The sequence below is a fragment of the Tetrapisispora phaffii genome, chromosome 13 (genome assembly GCF_000236905.1).
Source record: "Tetrapisispora phaffii CBS 4417 chromosome 13, complete genome".
In the NCBI taxonomy this organism is placed as follows: Eukaryota; Fungi; Ascomycota; class Saccharomycetes; order Saccharomycetales; family Saccharomycetaceae; genus Tetrapisispora; species Tetrapisispora phaffii.
This window is the reverse complement of record NC_016532.1, coordinates 17,403-33,188: the sequence shown is the minus strand read 5'-3', so window position 1 is coordinate 33,188 and position 15,786 is coordinate 17,403. Positions and strand designations below refer to the sequence as shown.

Genomic DNA, 15,786 nt, shown 5'->3' with positions numbered 1-15,786 from the left:
GGGAAGACTTATTTTATCATATCTAGCTGTTGTGATTGTTTTTAGCACATATTTGAACTTAAAGTCTTAATGGAAAGAAAAAAATCCAAGAAATATATTAAAGTAAATAATAAATCAATATTGTTATATTTAAACAGAGTATTATAAAACTAGTATATATAAAAAACTTCTTTGAATACCATTGGAATAGTAAAAATTATTTTACAATTACTCAAGGATAACTTTAAGAGAGACAATAAGCTAATCCCCGAAATTACTAAGTACATAATTATAATTTACAATGAGCCATACTACGAGGTCTAGAACTCCACTCTCTAGCAGGAGTATTAATCACAGAATAAATAATGTCAATAAAATTACGATATCTAAGAACAGCATTGAAAAAGTGTCTCCTTTGAAACGTAGTGATATTGATATTTCAATTGCATTAAAAAAAAGTCCTATCCGTAGGTCAAACGACAGTGCTCTTTTGAGAAGTAGGTCGAACTCAAGATCACCAATAAAAAATAAGAATTCGACACCAGAACCATTTACATTATTTGAGGAAACGCAAGATCAAAGAGCTACTGTATTGATGAACCATATGTCTCTAACCAGAAATCTCAGAACATACCGTGATGAAAATGATTGGGAATTTATAAAAGAGAACATGTCACCAAATAAATTAAAAAATAGAGAGACTGCACAAGAATTATTGAATAAAACAAGGCAAAATAGTCACCGTCAAATTTTAAAGGATCTAAGCATTTCAGAGCATAAAGGTTATATAGAAGATCCAAGAACTAGAGAATCCTCCGAGTTAAATATCCATATTAAAAATGGAATAAGTATCCCTTCATTTGTTACTCCGCCAAGGGATAAGAATATTAAAGACTATTTTAAAGTTGCGGGAACTTTCGATAAAACTGTTATACAGAACACTACATCGCGTAGCACTGATGATATTCCTAAGGATAAAGTTATAAGAAAGCTAAATTTCAATATTTGCAGTTACTAAATGCTGATAATATTTTAAGGCTTTTTTTAAAAAGCTTTAAAAGTATGATCAAATTGCCAACTTATATTGGATTAAGCTTCTACAAACTTTAGCCTCGCATCCACTACTTAAATAATACCCTACTCATTAAGCATCAAAAATTTATAAAATACATAGATAAACGAATTTGTATCTTTCTAACACTATTTACTTTTATTAAAATGTAGATAAGGTTTGTAATTATAATTAATTTTTCATTTAAAATCAAAAGTTATGCTAAAATACAATGATAATTAATATGCTAAAAATTGTGAAACTTTACTGTCATCAAGGTTATCATATTGCTTTAATTTGATCATCCGAGATATATGTTCTAATCTTTCACATGACCTAAATGCAATTTCTAACCCTTCATTTGCAATATCATTAATGATTTTCAGGAAATGTTCTGATAAATTATCTAAGTTTAAAACAATCGCAATTAAGGCACAATAATATATAGCCCAGTTACATTTAATTCCGACTGAGTCTTTGTAAGGAATACCGTACCATTGTTTCAATGAATCTTCTAGTATTTCGACTATTGGATCGATACTTTTTTCATCTTCATTCAAGAAGAAAACCATCAAATACATTTTCAAACTATTCATATTTAATTTATTACAATTTTCTAAGGAGAATATTAATTTATAATCTTTTATCGACTTCAATGCACTTTTTTTGAAGGAATCATTCTCAACTAAGTCTTTATAAATTTCTGTTATCGAGTTCAATACAGAAGTACCAAACTTCTTGAGTTCTTCACGTACTGCTTTATCCTTATTCAAAAACTTAAATTTAATAAAATGAGTACCGGATAAGTTAATATTTTTTTGCTTCCAATGTATTAATTCAGAGGTGATTTTTCTACAGGATGGATAAATTGTATGGATACATCCAACTGCAAGATCGAATTGACGATTAAGTAAATGATACGTAGAAAATGGATCTACATTATAAAAACTATTCAATTCATCTTTATTTGTTAAAACTCCACCGCTTTCAGATGCTATGTATGCACACACCTCCGTTCTACAAAATAATGAATTTGTTATACCATATAGTGCAAATGCATATTTCCCTTTCTTTGTATCCAAAATCTCAGGTTTGAAGTAACTAACAGCTTTCTTTAATAAAATGTAAACACCAGTTAGATGTGACTTCCAAGTAGTATTAGCACCGGTAGAATTGGGTGAAAATAACACGGCTGCACCAAATGCCAAAGCAGAACATTCTGCATAGTTGATAGGTTTATTCATTCTAGCATTCAACAAATCAATGCACGGCTTCATGCTTGGTATAACAACATAGGTATCCCACATGGCCGAAAGATCCGTTAAACCTTTTCTATGATACAAATTTTTCATGAACAAAGCTACCGCATATCTTATGACTGTGTGGATAATTGGATAATCCTCATCAAGAGATTTCAATATAATGATTAGTTCATCAATTCTCTCCTCCGGGAAAAGTGCAAATTCATTTAAACCATAAGTCTTGTGATAAATGGTCCATATGAATAATAGAAAATTTTCATCTTTAATTGGTATGGAAGACACATCTATTGCAGCATTTCCAGAATTCTGCGCTAAATGCAGAGAGTAATGTCGATTTATCGGATCAAGTTTAGACAGAAGAGAAAACTTTTGCTCAAATGTTTTATCTCTGGGTAATATGCTATTATCATCCATTGCAGAGTAATCAAAGAATGAGACCGGCTCGTTTTTCGAATCAAAATTTAATAAATTAAAAATTTGGATATTAGTTTGTGGGAAAAATATATCACTGTGCAATTCAACAGCATTTTTCATAACTTCTATCTCAAGATCAGTTTGACGTTTTTGAAAATAATCTAAATCGCTATTTTCTTTTTTGGAGGGTTTTTCGATCAAAGGGAAAGGTGGTTTAGAAGCGGTGATGCTTTCGAATCCAAATGAATCAAAAGCAGCATTATCCTCTATGGCATCGAGATTGTTTTTACTTCCTTTGTTTGACAAAATGTAATCCAAATGCTCGACTTTTGGGTCGATATTCCCAGTATCTGGAGTTGCGCTGTTTAAAGTGTACGACATTTCTTTAGAATCTGGTGTTGGCATATCGCCGACAGCTGGGCCCATACTATCGATGACGCTCGCCTCAATTTTTGAATTCGGTATCTTTACGTGATCCGTACCCATATCATCAGCGTTATTGTATGGCGGTTTATTTTGCTCTGGATTGAACTGTGAAGTGTTCATCTGTATCTTGAACTTATGCTTATTGCTGCAATTTTTTGTTGCAGCAGCACCACCTGGAGTTCTTGGCGGACTCCCGTTGGCGACAGGTCTGCTTGGAGCAGCGTCGCCAACACTGAAGCTGATCATGCCTTTGCTGCTGGAATATGCAGTTGAGATGAAATTCATCCTGTAAGTACATTCACTGTTCCGTTTCAAACATCTGTTGCAAGACGGTTTCTTCTCGTCGCATTTGGTGTGCAATTTCTTACATTGTAGGCAGCCTGTCCTGGAGTAGCCCGGCGTGTTTTTCTTCTTGATCTTTGTACATCCATTGGGGGAAGCTGTATCCATAGCTATTCAAATGTGTTTCCCTCTGGCAATGTTTTTATTTTCTGATGCTGAGATTTCCCGACTGATAAATGTTGAGCAACGACTATTGAAGAGCAACTCTCACACAACACATATAGTAACCAGAAACGCTTAGTTCAAGTTTATTTAGATGAACTGTTCCAAAGGATGTAAATTTTTGTTTTTGTCTTGTCGATGGATCTATATATGCCATTCTGACAAATGGCAGTAAGCGAACAAGCAGAATCTGTTCAGTCTGGGACTCTTTTTTACTTGCTACATGCGCTGGGTCTGCAATGTGTCCATCTCATCGTCCAATGCTTGACAGAAAGGAAACATATATTACGCAATATATGCCAAATCGAGATCAACTAATTCTTCAATGAACCCAAAGGGAGCAGCGCAGCGCTAACGTTAATTGACTAAGGCAGCGACAGGCTTTGGTGATACTTATCATATCCGATCCACTTTTAATTGCACTGCACCGAAGAAGTGCACCGGCAGCCGAGCGAATAACGGTAGCTTATAACCTTTGAAATGGCAGACACTTTCGCAGTCCTCTCTGCCTGGACTTCAGGTAATTAATCCATCTTCTCGAGAAGCTCAATGAAAGGGACCGACAAGAACGTCGAGAGCGTGTGGGAAACACCTGAAAAGTTTTCAAGTTTGAAGCCCTGTTCTGCGAGTTCTGAGCATCACGACCACCTACGGAATGGACACTTTCGGGTTCGTGCTTTTACGAACTGGACATCGAACACCTCGCCTGGCATTTCCTCTCGAGAAGGGACTTTTGCGAGGAATGTTCCCGGGAAAAGCTATTCGGGCATCGCTACGTCGAGCGAGCGTCTGCCGGTATGCGGCAGACAGATCAGCTCATCACTGCGTCGTGGTGTCGATGATAGCGGAGACGAGCGCAGAACGAGGGAGCTGAGGATTGAACGCATCCGAGTGTGCAAAGCCAACATCAACGGAGACGTCGACATCGGGACAAGTACTTTGCGGGCCTGCATGCGAGCATTCCAAAGCCAAGAGAAGGGAATAGCTTGCAACGGAGGCTCTTCACATCGCAGATGCGTGTCCACATATATATGCACTGTCACAGCCCATGGTGGCCACCACCGTCCAGCAGACTCGGTTACCCGCAAAGGCACTATCAACCCCCACCACCTCGCACCTGCGACCCCCGGCACACACTGGGGCCTTGCGCCCGGCGCACCACCCGCTTCTCCGGTTAACTTGCGCTCTTATCAGTAATGTAAACAGACACGTCCCCTCCGCTTGGCGCGGACACCGACCCCCGCCGGCCCCGAGCGGCACTGCAGTTCCGAATTCGGAGCGGCATGGAGCGCCGGCGGCGCGTCTGGAGGCTGACTTTGGGCCGGCAGCCTTTGGTTGTCTTCCTTTGGGCGAGCGCTCGAGCCAGGAGGGGAGGTCATGGATTTCTTCACCTGCGTTCTCGACGTCAGCCGTCCTGTTCATCAAGATAACGCTGTTTACATGGGTGTGAAGGTTCCAGAAACGAAGGAATCGGCGACCTCTTGTAGTTCGTTGTCGTCGATTACATGACCTTGCATGGTCATTTGTTTACCTTTTCAACCCAAGGCCTGATTACCAACGGTGTGATCGTCATTGCTAATGATGATTGACAAAGCAGAGGCGCTCTCCAAAGACCATCGCTCTATTCTTGCTTCGCTGTCTGCGGTGTCGATGAACACCTCACTTATCACTCGACACACAGCTGAACGTATCTAATCATGGGGACATGGTGAATATATATTACTAAAGCAAGCTTCTCCATTCTATACATATATAAACGCATGGAGTATGGCGTGATAGCTCTTCACTTGGACGTAACTTACAACACGTTTCGCACCCACTTCCAAAACTAGTAGCTCAGTTCGTCAGCCTGCATCTTCAGTAACAGCGAGGTTGCGCAGACTTTATAAGAACTTAAGAAACACTTGGTAGACACCTTTGGGTCATCATAGAAAACAACTTGTCCGAGATGACAGTTAGGGATGTCGCTTCGCATAGCAGTAGCGTCTCCTCTTTGAATAGCATCTGCTATGAAATCGGTGGAACCGCTAAAACAAACGGTATTGACGACTCGTACTTCAAGAAGGACAATGGGACGGTCGCCTACGACCTGGAAGTAAACGATCAGACGCGCCAGAACACTCTCGATGACGACGCTAGCGCTGATTCCGATGGCTACAATGTTATGGACGGGAAGGACGACGGCACACGTCTGAAAAAGGATTTGAAGGCCCGCCATATATCGATGATAGCAATTGGCGGTTCGTTGGGTACCGGTCTGTTGATTGGCACAGGTACCGCATTGAGAACAGCTGGTCCTGCTTCCATTTTGATTGCTTACACTTTTGTTGGCACGCTGGTCTTTTTCACAATGGCGGCGTTGGGTGAAATGGCGGCCTATATTCCATTAGACGGTTTCACAAGTTATGCAAGTAGATACTGCGATCCTGCGTTGGGTTTCGCAGTCGGCTACAGTTACTTGTTCAAATATTTCATCATCACACCAAATCAGTTGACGGCGGCTGCCCTGGTCATTCAGTACTGGGTGGACAGAGACACTGTCAACCCTGGTGTTTGGATCACTATTTTCTTGGTTGTCATTATTGCGATCAACACGATTGGTGTGAAATATTTTGGTGAATTTGAGTTTTGGCTTTCGAGTTTCAAAATTATGGTCATGATCGGAGTCATGATCTTTTTATTTGTCATCATGTTGGGAGGCGGTCCAAACCACGACAGATTGGGTTTCAGATACTGGAAAACCCCAGGCGCTTTCAAACCATATTCGTCCAGCGTCGTGAACATTGAAGGGTCCACTGGTAAATTTGTTGCCTTTGTTAACGTATTTGTATACGCCTTGTTTGCATATTTGGGCATTGAATTGACTGGTATTGTCGCGGCAGAAGCGGAAAATCCAAGAAGGAATATTCCAAGAGCTATCAAATTAACTGTGTGGCGTATATTGTTCTTCTATGTGGCAACCATATTTTTATTAGGAATGTGTGTCGCTTATGATGATCCGCTGTTACTGGCAGCGGCAAACGCACAGACATCGGCAGCTGCTTCACCTTTCGTTGTGGCTATTCAAAACTCCGGTGTCGATGTTCTTCCTCATATTTTCAATGTCTGTGTCTTGATGTTTGTCTTCAGTGCTTGTAACTCAGACTTATACGTCGGTACAAGAAGTTTGTACAGTTTAGCCGTTGACGGAAAGGCGCCAAAAATTTTCGCCAAGACCAATCGATGGGGTGTGCCATATAACGCTATGGGCGGTTGTGTTTTATTCTGTCTATTAGCTTACATGAATGTTTCATCTGGTTCTGCTGAAATCTTCAATTACTTTGTTAATGTTGTTTCTATTTTTGGTGTCCTAAGTTGGAGTTCAATTTTGATCACTTTTATCTATTTTGATAGAGCTGTCAGGGCTCAGGGAATTGATAGATCTACATTTGCCTACGTGGCACCGTTCCAACCTTATGGTTCTTATTTTGCCTTATTTTTCTGTGTCCTGTTAGCTTTGATTAAGAACTTTTCGGTCTTTTTAGGTAACGAATTTGACTATAAAACTTTCATTACAGGTTACATTGGCTTGCCTGTGTATGCATTCTCTTTCATTGGATACAAATTATATTATAAGACGAAAACAGTCAAGCCCCACGAAGCTGATTTAAATAGCTACAAAGCTGCAGTTGATCGTGAAGAAGAAGAAGGCAAAATTAAGGAAGCTGAGAGGAAAGAAAGATTAAAGCATGGAAAGAAAGATCTCGAATGGTTTTATGAAAAATACATCTCTTCGATATTTTAAGGTGGAGAAAATAGGCATAAGAGGCTACTAATTTTCAGACCATTTAAGCATTAAGTGTAAATAAACAAAAATAGGCATTGCATGATAACTTAATTGTGAGCACTTACAATAATATATAATGTTAGCAATTTATTCGCTAACTATTAAGTATTTTATATGATTTAAAGCATTTTCGATTACAAAATTGTTTCAAAAATATTTTTTTTATAGTATATGCATTATAAACGTAGTGTTAATGGTGAGTTGTCGCTCTTATAGTTAGTATGAAATAAATACTCTTAAATTATTGAAATAGAATGAATATAAAAGATTGAAATGAATTTTATTGTATAAAAAATGCTCTGTTAAATATTATTTATTCAATTTTTTTCTGATATTAATTATAGTTTTGAATAAGAATGTATTAAAGTATTGTTATCGGAATAATGGAGATGCACTGTTGAAGTTCCTTTTATTCGAACAGACGTTCATACCACTTCTTTGGAGCTTTCTCTTTTGAAGTGATGTCAGAAACTTCTTCAACTTTAGTCTGTTCCTTATCGATAGAGACGGAACTGACTAATTTATGGTTTCTTAAGAATAATGCAGAGATTAATAGAGTAGTACAGAAACATAAACCAACGATGCATAAGATTCTTTGAGTGTAACGGTAGGCTAAAACAACAGCATCTCTTTCTGGAGTTCCCCAAGTGTAGTCGATGATGAATGAGTATGGAGAACTGTAAGCTAAAGCAGCTAGAGTTTCGTTGTTTAATCTCTTAGAAATTTCTTTTGGTAAAATATTAGTCCAAATGGCACCAGAAACAGCGGCACCGACAGAAGAACCAATATTGTATGTAGCTAAGTATAAAGCGGTAATAACAGCCATCTTAGAATGTGACTTAGCAGAGGCTTGAATGGAAGCTTGTGTGGTGTATGTGAAGAAACCGGCACCAAAACCTAATAGACATAAAGAACCAATAATACCACTGTGTGAGTTATTGTCACCACGATAATGAACTAACAAACCAAAAGCAATAAACCAACAAACAACGCCGAAAACGATGAAAGGTTTAGTTCTTCTGATTTTAGTGATAAACATACCTAGAATTGTACCAGTGATAACTGAGACGAAAGAATATAATGAAGTGATTCTAGTGGCTGATTTGACAGATTCGTGAACACTGACAATTAAGACAGTGTACATGTAATCACCTTGCATATACCAACAGAAGTTAATGTGGAAAGCAATGAAAATGGCAAATATAATACCTCTATCTTTGATTAGAGCCCATGGAGTAAGTGGATGTCTAGAAAATTTTATTTCCCATAGTAAAAACAATGGTAATGCGAGACACCAGCCGATAACTTCAGGGACAATGATATGTGCTGTTTGCCACTCTGACTGTAAACCGCCTGCTAACGTGAATGGAATTAAGATACAACCAAATGTGACACATAACATCAATAGACCTATGAAATCTAATCTCCAGAATAAGATCTCAACGATAAACTTTTTCCATCCTAGAGTACCAATCAAAGATGCTTCTTTTAATAATCTGTCACCAGCATTCTTCTTAGCCAAATATCTCATGTGTAATAGACAACACCCTAATGGGATAGCAGATAATGGTAGAATGAAAGCCCACATACCAATACCCCATTTCCAGTTACCATTGACTGCAGAAGTAACATTACCTGAAATCCATGTGTTGATGATAAATGGTAAAGCAGGAACAAAGGAAGCAAGCAATCTCCAATTTAAGTTTGAAAAATCAGCAGCGATAACTTCTAAAGTTAAAACGATTCCGGTATAACCTAATTGGTAGAAACAACTACCAGCAGCAAATCTAGAGACATTGGTAGCTTGAGATTCAATGATCGTACCCATGGAGTAGAAAATGACACCAATAACTAGAATAGTCATTCTACCAAAAATATCGGAAGCTCTAGCATAGCAAATTTGACCAGCAGCAGCAATGACAGTAGTAATACAGTTCACAGTTGATAATAAAGAATGTTGAGCGTAAGATGATGTAGCATAACTTTGGTATGTGTAACGAACTTGACCATCTAAACCGTAGGCATAAGCGACTAAGAAAATAGAGAAGAATAACGCAAATCTATGTATTGGCGAAGAATATTGTTCAGCATATACTTCAATATTATGAACACCGGCATCGACATGTGATTCAGCATCGTCACTGGAAGAAGAGACGGCAGTCAACTTTGGCTCGATGTCCAAGTCTTTTTGCATCTCTGCATCTGATTTTCTATCCAGGTCTAATTGCATGTCTGCACCCGATTTTCTATCTTGTTCACTAAAGGACATTGTGGGATGGATGAAAGTTCCTACTTGATTGTCTTTCTCTAACAAAAGATGTACATAACTGACAAGAAACAAGATCTACGATACCGAAAAACAGGTTCAGATTTTTTAATCATTTCTGAATCTCTTGTCATTATATATAAAATATTTTTTCACATTGACATTCCCTTTAATCGTGACCTAACCCATCTTGTAAGTATAGTTCGAAAAGCCATTTAACCTTCACAATGTATTGGATTATAATTGTGAATAATATCCTCATCCCAGCTCTAGTTGCACAGTTCCATGAGATTCCCCTGTAAACAGTAATGCCCACAGTAATTATCTTATTTTTCTTACTATGTAACCTTTACAATACAAAATGACTTTAATTAAGGTCTATTACCAAAAGCTTTGAACAATCCGAAAACGAACTTGCACCCAAAAAGTATCTGAATCAGGTTACAAAGTGAATAATCTCGAGCATAGAGACACATACGCTTACTTTGGTGATACTCTCAGTAACCAATTGACTGAACTGGAATACATTATTGTTCAATAATAACTGTGAACTTATCTGCTTGCTTTTACAAAATTTCATCTCATCTCATCGCACCTCGAAATAAAAATTTTCAAATCTTGAAATTTGATGAAAAAGTAATGCACACAGAAAACGTCTCACAGAACACAGACGAACTGGTAATATCGTGTCGTTTCTTTTTCTTTAAAACTTTCAGTTCAACTGTGTTCATAGAGAAGAGGTAGAGAGACCTTCGTTTACTTCCAAGATCCTTGGCAGCAGTCACTCACTCACTCACTCACTCACTAACTCGACTAGTCGAGCATTGTTGTCATGAAGTGCAATGGTGAAGGGTGAGTTTAGCTAAGATGGGTGTAATCGACTTATTTGGAGAACCATGTAAATTGGTACCGTATCCAGGTAAGGGGAGCTGTTAATAAACTGCTTGAGTTTTCAAGAGAACTGACTATCGAAATGGAACGTAATTGGTTCTACATTTCAATGATTGGTGGAGAGCTCATCGCAAGATTCCCGCCCATGGGTGCTCTCTATATGTGGATTCTCTCTGAAACATCTGCGTAAACAAGCTCTTCCGTATCGATGACGCTGTATGGCTTTGAACTTGGGATGTGCTCTTTGTTAGCGTCGTGATGTTCAAAGAAAAGTTTCCATTCGACTATCCATGACACTGGTTTAGCGCTATTGAAATTCAACATCGCTTCCGGGTGAAGGGCATCGAAGCTGAGAGCATGTATGGAACCGATCGCACCATCTTTCTCAGTGCAATAATTATTTGCCTTGCTGAAGAGATGATGGTAACAATGTTCTGATAAAAAATTGCTGGAAACCCCGGTGATTCCATCTTTGTCACAACCTGGAAACGAATATTTGATTCGATTGGCTGTTGATGTTACTTGTATATTCATATAACGATATTTTGGTCACCAGATCACACTTTTCCCTTCAGTGGAAGGAAGCTTTTGACATGCAAACCGTAAGAGGTTTTAGTTAATTCATCATATTCATAGTCACATTCTTTGGAAATACATCAAACTGCGCAGACATAGTAGGACTTATCTTGATGTGTCAATTTTTATACGCTATTTGGAAAGCTTATTGTTTAGCGTACTCATCAAAAGTTTATTCAGATTACATTAGTGGCTATGGTACCATTCTACAAATGTTTCATTCCATAAAAGTGGAATTTGATATCATTACACTAACGTCAACGCATAAAAATTTAATGAGGCATGTAAAAGATAATTGTTTTTCACTATCCGAATACGCATTTAATGGGTGTAGTTGATAGAACACTTATCTCCCGTATCATTTATCCTCAAGTTATTAGAAGACCCTTACATTTCCGACTCTAGCTAATTATTCTTTAACCTTTTACTAAGTCAGTACTTTGTTAAAGAATCTCAGTACTCAATTCTTGTCGGCTATTTAAGACATGGAACGGCTGACTATATGTACACAGTAGTCTTATCAATCACTTTACTTACAGTGTCATTCAGATACAAAGAAAAATGCAGTCGATCACGTCGATACAAGTAATGTCTAGTTGATCTTGGTATTTCATAATTTATTAGCGAATGTGTGGAAGTAAAAATGGTTTCATTTCAATTACTGCACTTGAGCTCTATATTTGATAGCTTTCGCTATATAATAGTATCTATAATTCAAGTTTGTCATTTTTAGTGTTTTTTTGATGAGGAATGCTTGCTTTTATCATTATTTCTTTTAAAGTGATGATGCTTACTTAGTACAACAAGAACATTTTCAGTAACAGTAATATAACATTTCCAGGATATTTGGTTCTTTAGCAGGCAGTTGTTAATTATTACGCTGAACTAACAGGAGATATTAAAAACTATTTATGCGCGTTACTATAAAGCTCTGCTTCTAGAAGCTAAAATAAGAGAAGTAACAGTGGAAATGAGCTTGATAAGTTTTATCGACTCTATAGTCCATATTTTTACTATGTTTTCTAATTGATAGTTTGGTTAATACTAATATGCGTAAGTGTGTATATAAATATTAGCCGTATTACTTGGTTCTTTTATAATATGGCTTGCATTTTTTTCCACCTTATGATGACCTAAATAAAATTGCAACGTTCATAAAAATTTCAGATGTATACTCCTCTAACCATTAAAGTTAGCAAGACTCATACCAACACATTTGTAAATGGATATAAAGTTCTCTGTGTAAAAGTGGCTTGGAAGAATCAAGGAGAGCTTCAGAAACTACTTTACTATATTGATATACACAGTGGTAATGAATAGCTTTACTTTAACAGTATCCCCTATCAAACTTAAAACTGTATTGTATGATTTGATTAGTATTTTTACTACGTGTTTCATATACTACTACACAATAAGACCAATTACAGCAGATAGTTCATAAGTAAATATGCTCTCTGAATATAACAATTTTGAATGATTGGGTGATGCAGCTGTTACTTGAATACAATGTTTCGAGTTCTGTAACTTCTCAACAGTAAATCAACCTTTTTGTAATTGAGGTGGTACCACAGGTTTAGAAAATTATACATAAATATTATTGGTTTCTTTGGGGATCCAAAGGTTACATGTATGTCAGTTTACACATTAGTCTTAACTTTTTAGACTTAATCGTAATCAGTAGTTTAGGAAACCCTCAGTGGAAAAACAAGCGTAGAACCAGCAACAGGTTCAAGAGCATTGACGTCGACTGGATGGGTAAGTTATTCATTACTGTTCATACTTGGTAAGTAAGGATTATATATATTTGCTCAATACTTGTGTTCATTGCCTTAATATATTAAAATGTTGTTAGATTATATACTTTATATCTAAATTAATCTCTCTGGTCTCTTGGACCTGGATCAATGAATTGTCAACTATTGATTACCGGGGTTTATATATACATAATATTTCAATCTACCGTTCTGTCCAACGAGACGATGTCGTCGAGTTGAACACGTATGGCAGACTGATGGTTCTACAGTACTATTTATGCATTAGGAATTCTAATATTACATTCTCGTAGGCATTACTGTTTCAGGTTTTCAATAATAATCTCCTAAAGAGGTAATATCTGGTATCGTATATTCACTTATACGACCAGTGACATTTCCAACAATATTTAATCTGATTGGTTCTCTTATTACGTAAACTACATGTTAATTGAACGGGTTAAACGACTAGTAGCTTGTACAAGTTAACTATGGATAGACTGAATTAACTAAATGATCCTTCATTAATCTTGACCTTCATTTAACTCTACTACTTGCAAATTGTCTTTACAATTAATGGATCATGATACTATAACTTCTGTTATAAATCTAAGATTCCTGACATCTTCTCCATTGGACTCCTTATAGAAACATAGTCTCGATTTAAAATAAGTAATAGGAAACTTTTTAAGGATTAAATTAGCTTATCAATGCATCACTCGTGAAATTTGTGGCAATGTCAATGGTATTTAAGTGATATTAATGGATATTACTATGTACATTTTTTCAAAGCGATAGATTAATTGGAGGGTTGGCCGAGTGGTCTAAGGCGGCAGACTTAAGATCTGTTGGACGGTGTCCGCGCGAGTTCGAACCTCGCATCCTTCAAAATTTTTTGTCATGTAACTGCCTTGACATGCTGATGATATATGTATACAATACTCTTGTTCAGAAGTGTAATATATAGATAACCAACAAAAATTGTCCTAAATGGTAAGCATAGCTTTTTTTAAGTAGCAGAGACAAGAAAAATTTAAATAAGATGAATACTAAAGGTTTAATCAGCTCTTTTCAATTTTATATTTTTATTCTATTATATAATAGGTAAGACTTCAATAATACCAAAAAATACCTAAATATGAATTTTAGTAATGCAAAAATAAACAAGTTACAAGATTATCATTATATTGTAATATCCTGTTGAATATTAGAATTTATTTGATTATTCATTGTTAAGAGTTAGTATTATATTATAATTCTCGGTCGGGATCTATATAAAATAAATAATATATACAATATACTAATTATTTAAGTTGATTAAGACGGTTGATATATTTTACATGGTTCGAAAAACCTTGGTAGTTGTACCAATGATTTCTGTCACGATCACAAAACCATTCCTTCTTCGAAAGACATGTTAAATACATCGAGTGATATTAATTTTCAATTTGGATTGCGTCGTTTGTCTATTTCAGTTATACGAATAAGAAATCATCACAAATGTGATATGTACTCTTTCGTAATTCAAGTATGTGGTCTATTTGGTCAAACGCTAAATCAAATTAGGCAAGATATAAATATTTTCAACAATTTTTATACCCAACATATCCTGAGGTTTATAGTAGAAGGAGTACGTTACAGAAAGGAAGAGATAATGTTGCTTTACAAACTAGCTAATAAATGTGCTCTTTCGGTTAAAGAAATTAGGACAATAGTCCTGATTCGAATACCATACACGCTACTGAATCATCATTTGCGGCGAAACTTGCTACTATACACATTCTTCTCCCTCGACGTCGTCTCGATCTCGATCTCGATCTCGATCAGTGTGCCTGGGCGGCCGCGCGCCAGCGCAAAAAAGATACAACGAGCAGCTTAGTAGGATACTGGAAGGGATCGAAGAGAAGCAGAGTGATTTAGAAGGGAAATTTCGAAGAGTGTTGTCTCTGTGTTTAAAGATTGAGGAGCATAAAGTTGATGCTATGCTTGATGGATTGTTGCAGGCCATTTCCTCCGAGGATCCACAAGATGTCGATACAGACGAAATGCAACATTTTTTGAAAAAGCACGCACGTATCTAATTATTCGGTACACCACTCCCGCTCATATGTTTGCCCTACCCACTCCACAAACCCACACTTGGGCTTGACAAAATTAATGTCCAGCATCTAGAAGGGATTTGTGGATTATGTGGAGTGGTTGGTGCTTGAGTTCACTTGGTCCTCATGCGCTTGTTGATGAACTGTTTTGAATGTTGCTGTTGTTAGTAAATAGTTATAAATAGGCAGAAAAAAAGGATATCTATGGACGAAAAAATAGAGCTGTGATAGCGATACATACCCAAACTCTGACTTGTAGAGGAGTTAGACCACACTTTTTGGCTATAGCATCCCGTTCTTTTGAATTTAAAGACTGCTTCTTCTCAAAGACTCGTTCCAAAAACAAACGTGCTTCCTTTGGTAAAAACTTTTTTCGATGGTCACTCGAGGATTCGTTATAAATCTGTTGTTATTCTTGTTAGTAAATATACAAAAAAGAATTAAAACACAACACATACTGAGAGTATATCTTTGCAAGCATTCTGTAATGATTCTAAGGTAAGTTCATTCCGGCGCCAAAGCAGCTTCAACCTTTATTTCTGCCCCCTCACCTTCAAGTGCTAAAAACTATCGCCATCTTCTCCATCTCCCCATCCTTCGGATGGGGAGATAGCATTGAAACGTTTTAAATTTTCATATCAAGAAAAATAACAGACTACTCACCATGAAATGAATATATTTTAACGAAAACAAATAAACAATTAAGAAATCTAACGGCGACGCATAATTAGTAATATGACA

General features: G+C 36.9%; 6 protein-coding genes and 1 non-coding gene across 7 annotated transcripts, besides 5 other annotated features; 5 read left to right on the top strand and 2 right to left on the bottom strand.

The window, feature by feature from the left end:
• Nucleotides 1-280: 280 nt before the first annotated feature.
• On the top strand, nt 281-997 carry ACM1 (Acm1p; the record flags this gene model as incomplete). The annotated part of the gene is made up of 1 exon (XM_003687980.1): nt 281-997. One exon carries the CDS (start codon nt 281-283, stop codon nt 995-997), a length of 717 nt encoding a protein of 238 aa, XP_003688028.1.
• Nucleotides 998-1,269: 272 nt separating this feature from the next.
• TPHA0M00150 (Zn(II)2Cys6 transcription factor domain-containing protein) lies at nt 1,270-3,582 on the bottom strand (the record flags this gene model as incomplete). Its single annotated transcript, XM_003687979.1, has 1 exon — nt 1,270-3,582. The coding sequence occupies one exon, from the start codon at nt 3,580-3,582 to the stop codon at nt 1,270-1,272; it is 2,313 nt and encodes a 770-aa protein (XP_003688027.1).
• A 603-nt stretch (nt 3,583-4,185) lies between these two features.
• Nucleotides 4,186-4,833, top strand: TPHA0M00140 (uncharacterized protein; the record flags this gene model as incomplete). Its single annotated transcript, XM_003687978.1, has 1 exon — nt 4,186-4,833. One exon carries the CDS (start codon nt 4,186-4,188, stop codon nt 4,831-4,833), a length of 648 nt encoding a protein of 215 aa, XP_003688026.1.
• Nucleotides 4,834-5,584: 751 nt separating this feature from the next.
• Nucleotides 5,585-7,420, top strand: DIP5 (dicarboxylic amino acid permease; the record flags this gene model as incomplete). Its single annotated transcript, XM_003687977.1, has 1 exon — nt 5,585-7,420. One exon carries the CDS (start codon nt 5,585-5,587, stop codon nt 7,418-7,420), a length of 1,836 nt encoding a protein of 611 aa, XP_003688025.1.
• A 451-nt stretch (nt 7,421-7,871) lies between these two features.
• Nucleotides 7,872-9,731, bottom strand: SIT1 (siderophore transporter; the record flags this gene model as incomplete). The annotated part of the gene is made up of 1 exon (XM_003687976.1): nt 7,872-9,731. The coding sequence occupies one exon, from the start codon at nt 9,729-9,731 to the stop codon at nt 7,872-7,874; it is 1,860 nt and encodes a 619-aa protein (XP_003688024.1).
• Nucleotides 9,732-13,751: 4,020 nt separating this feature from the next.
• On the top strand, nt 13,752-13,834 carry TPHA0Mtrna1L. Its single transcript has one exon. It is a non-coding gene; the product is annotated as a tRNA-Leu (tRNA).
• Nucleotides 13,835-14,360: 526 nt separating this feature from the next.
• On the top strand, nt 14,361-14,825 carry TPHA0M00110 (uncharacterized protein; the record flags this gene model as incomplete). Its single annotated transcript, XM_003687975.1, has 1 exon — nt 14,361-14,825. One exon carries the CDS (start codon nt 14,361-14,363, stop codon nt 14,823-14,825), a length of 465 nt encoding a protein of 154 aa, XP_003688023.1.
• A 67-nt stretch (nt 14,826-14,892) lies between these two features.
• Nucleotides 14,893-15,104: a sequence feature (X region at HMRa1).
• Nucleotides 15,101-15,551: a sequence feature (Z region at HMRa1).
• Nucleotides 15,159-15,188: a sequence feature (incomplete silenced copy of a1 at HMRa-1 locus).
• Nucleotides 15,287-15,448: a sequence feature (incomplete silenced copy of a1 at HMRa-1 locus).
• Nucleotides 15,504-15,551: a sequence feature (incomplete silenced copy of a1 at HMRa-1 locus).
• Nucleotides 15,552-15,786: the final 235 nt, after the last annotated feature.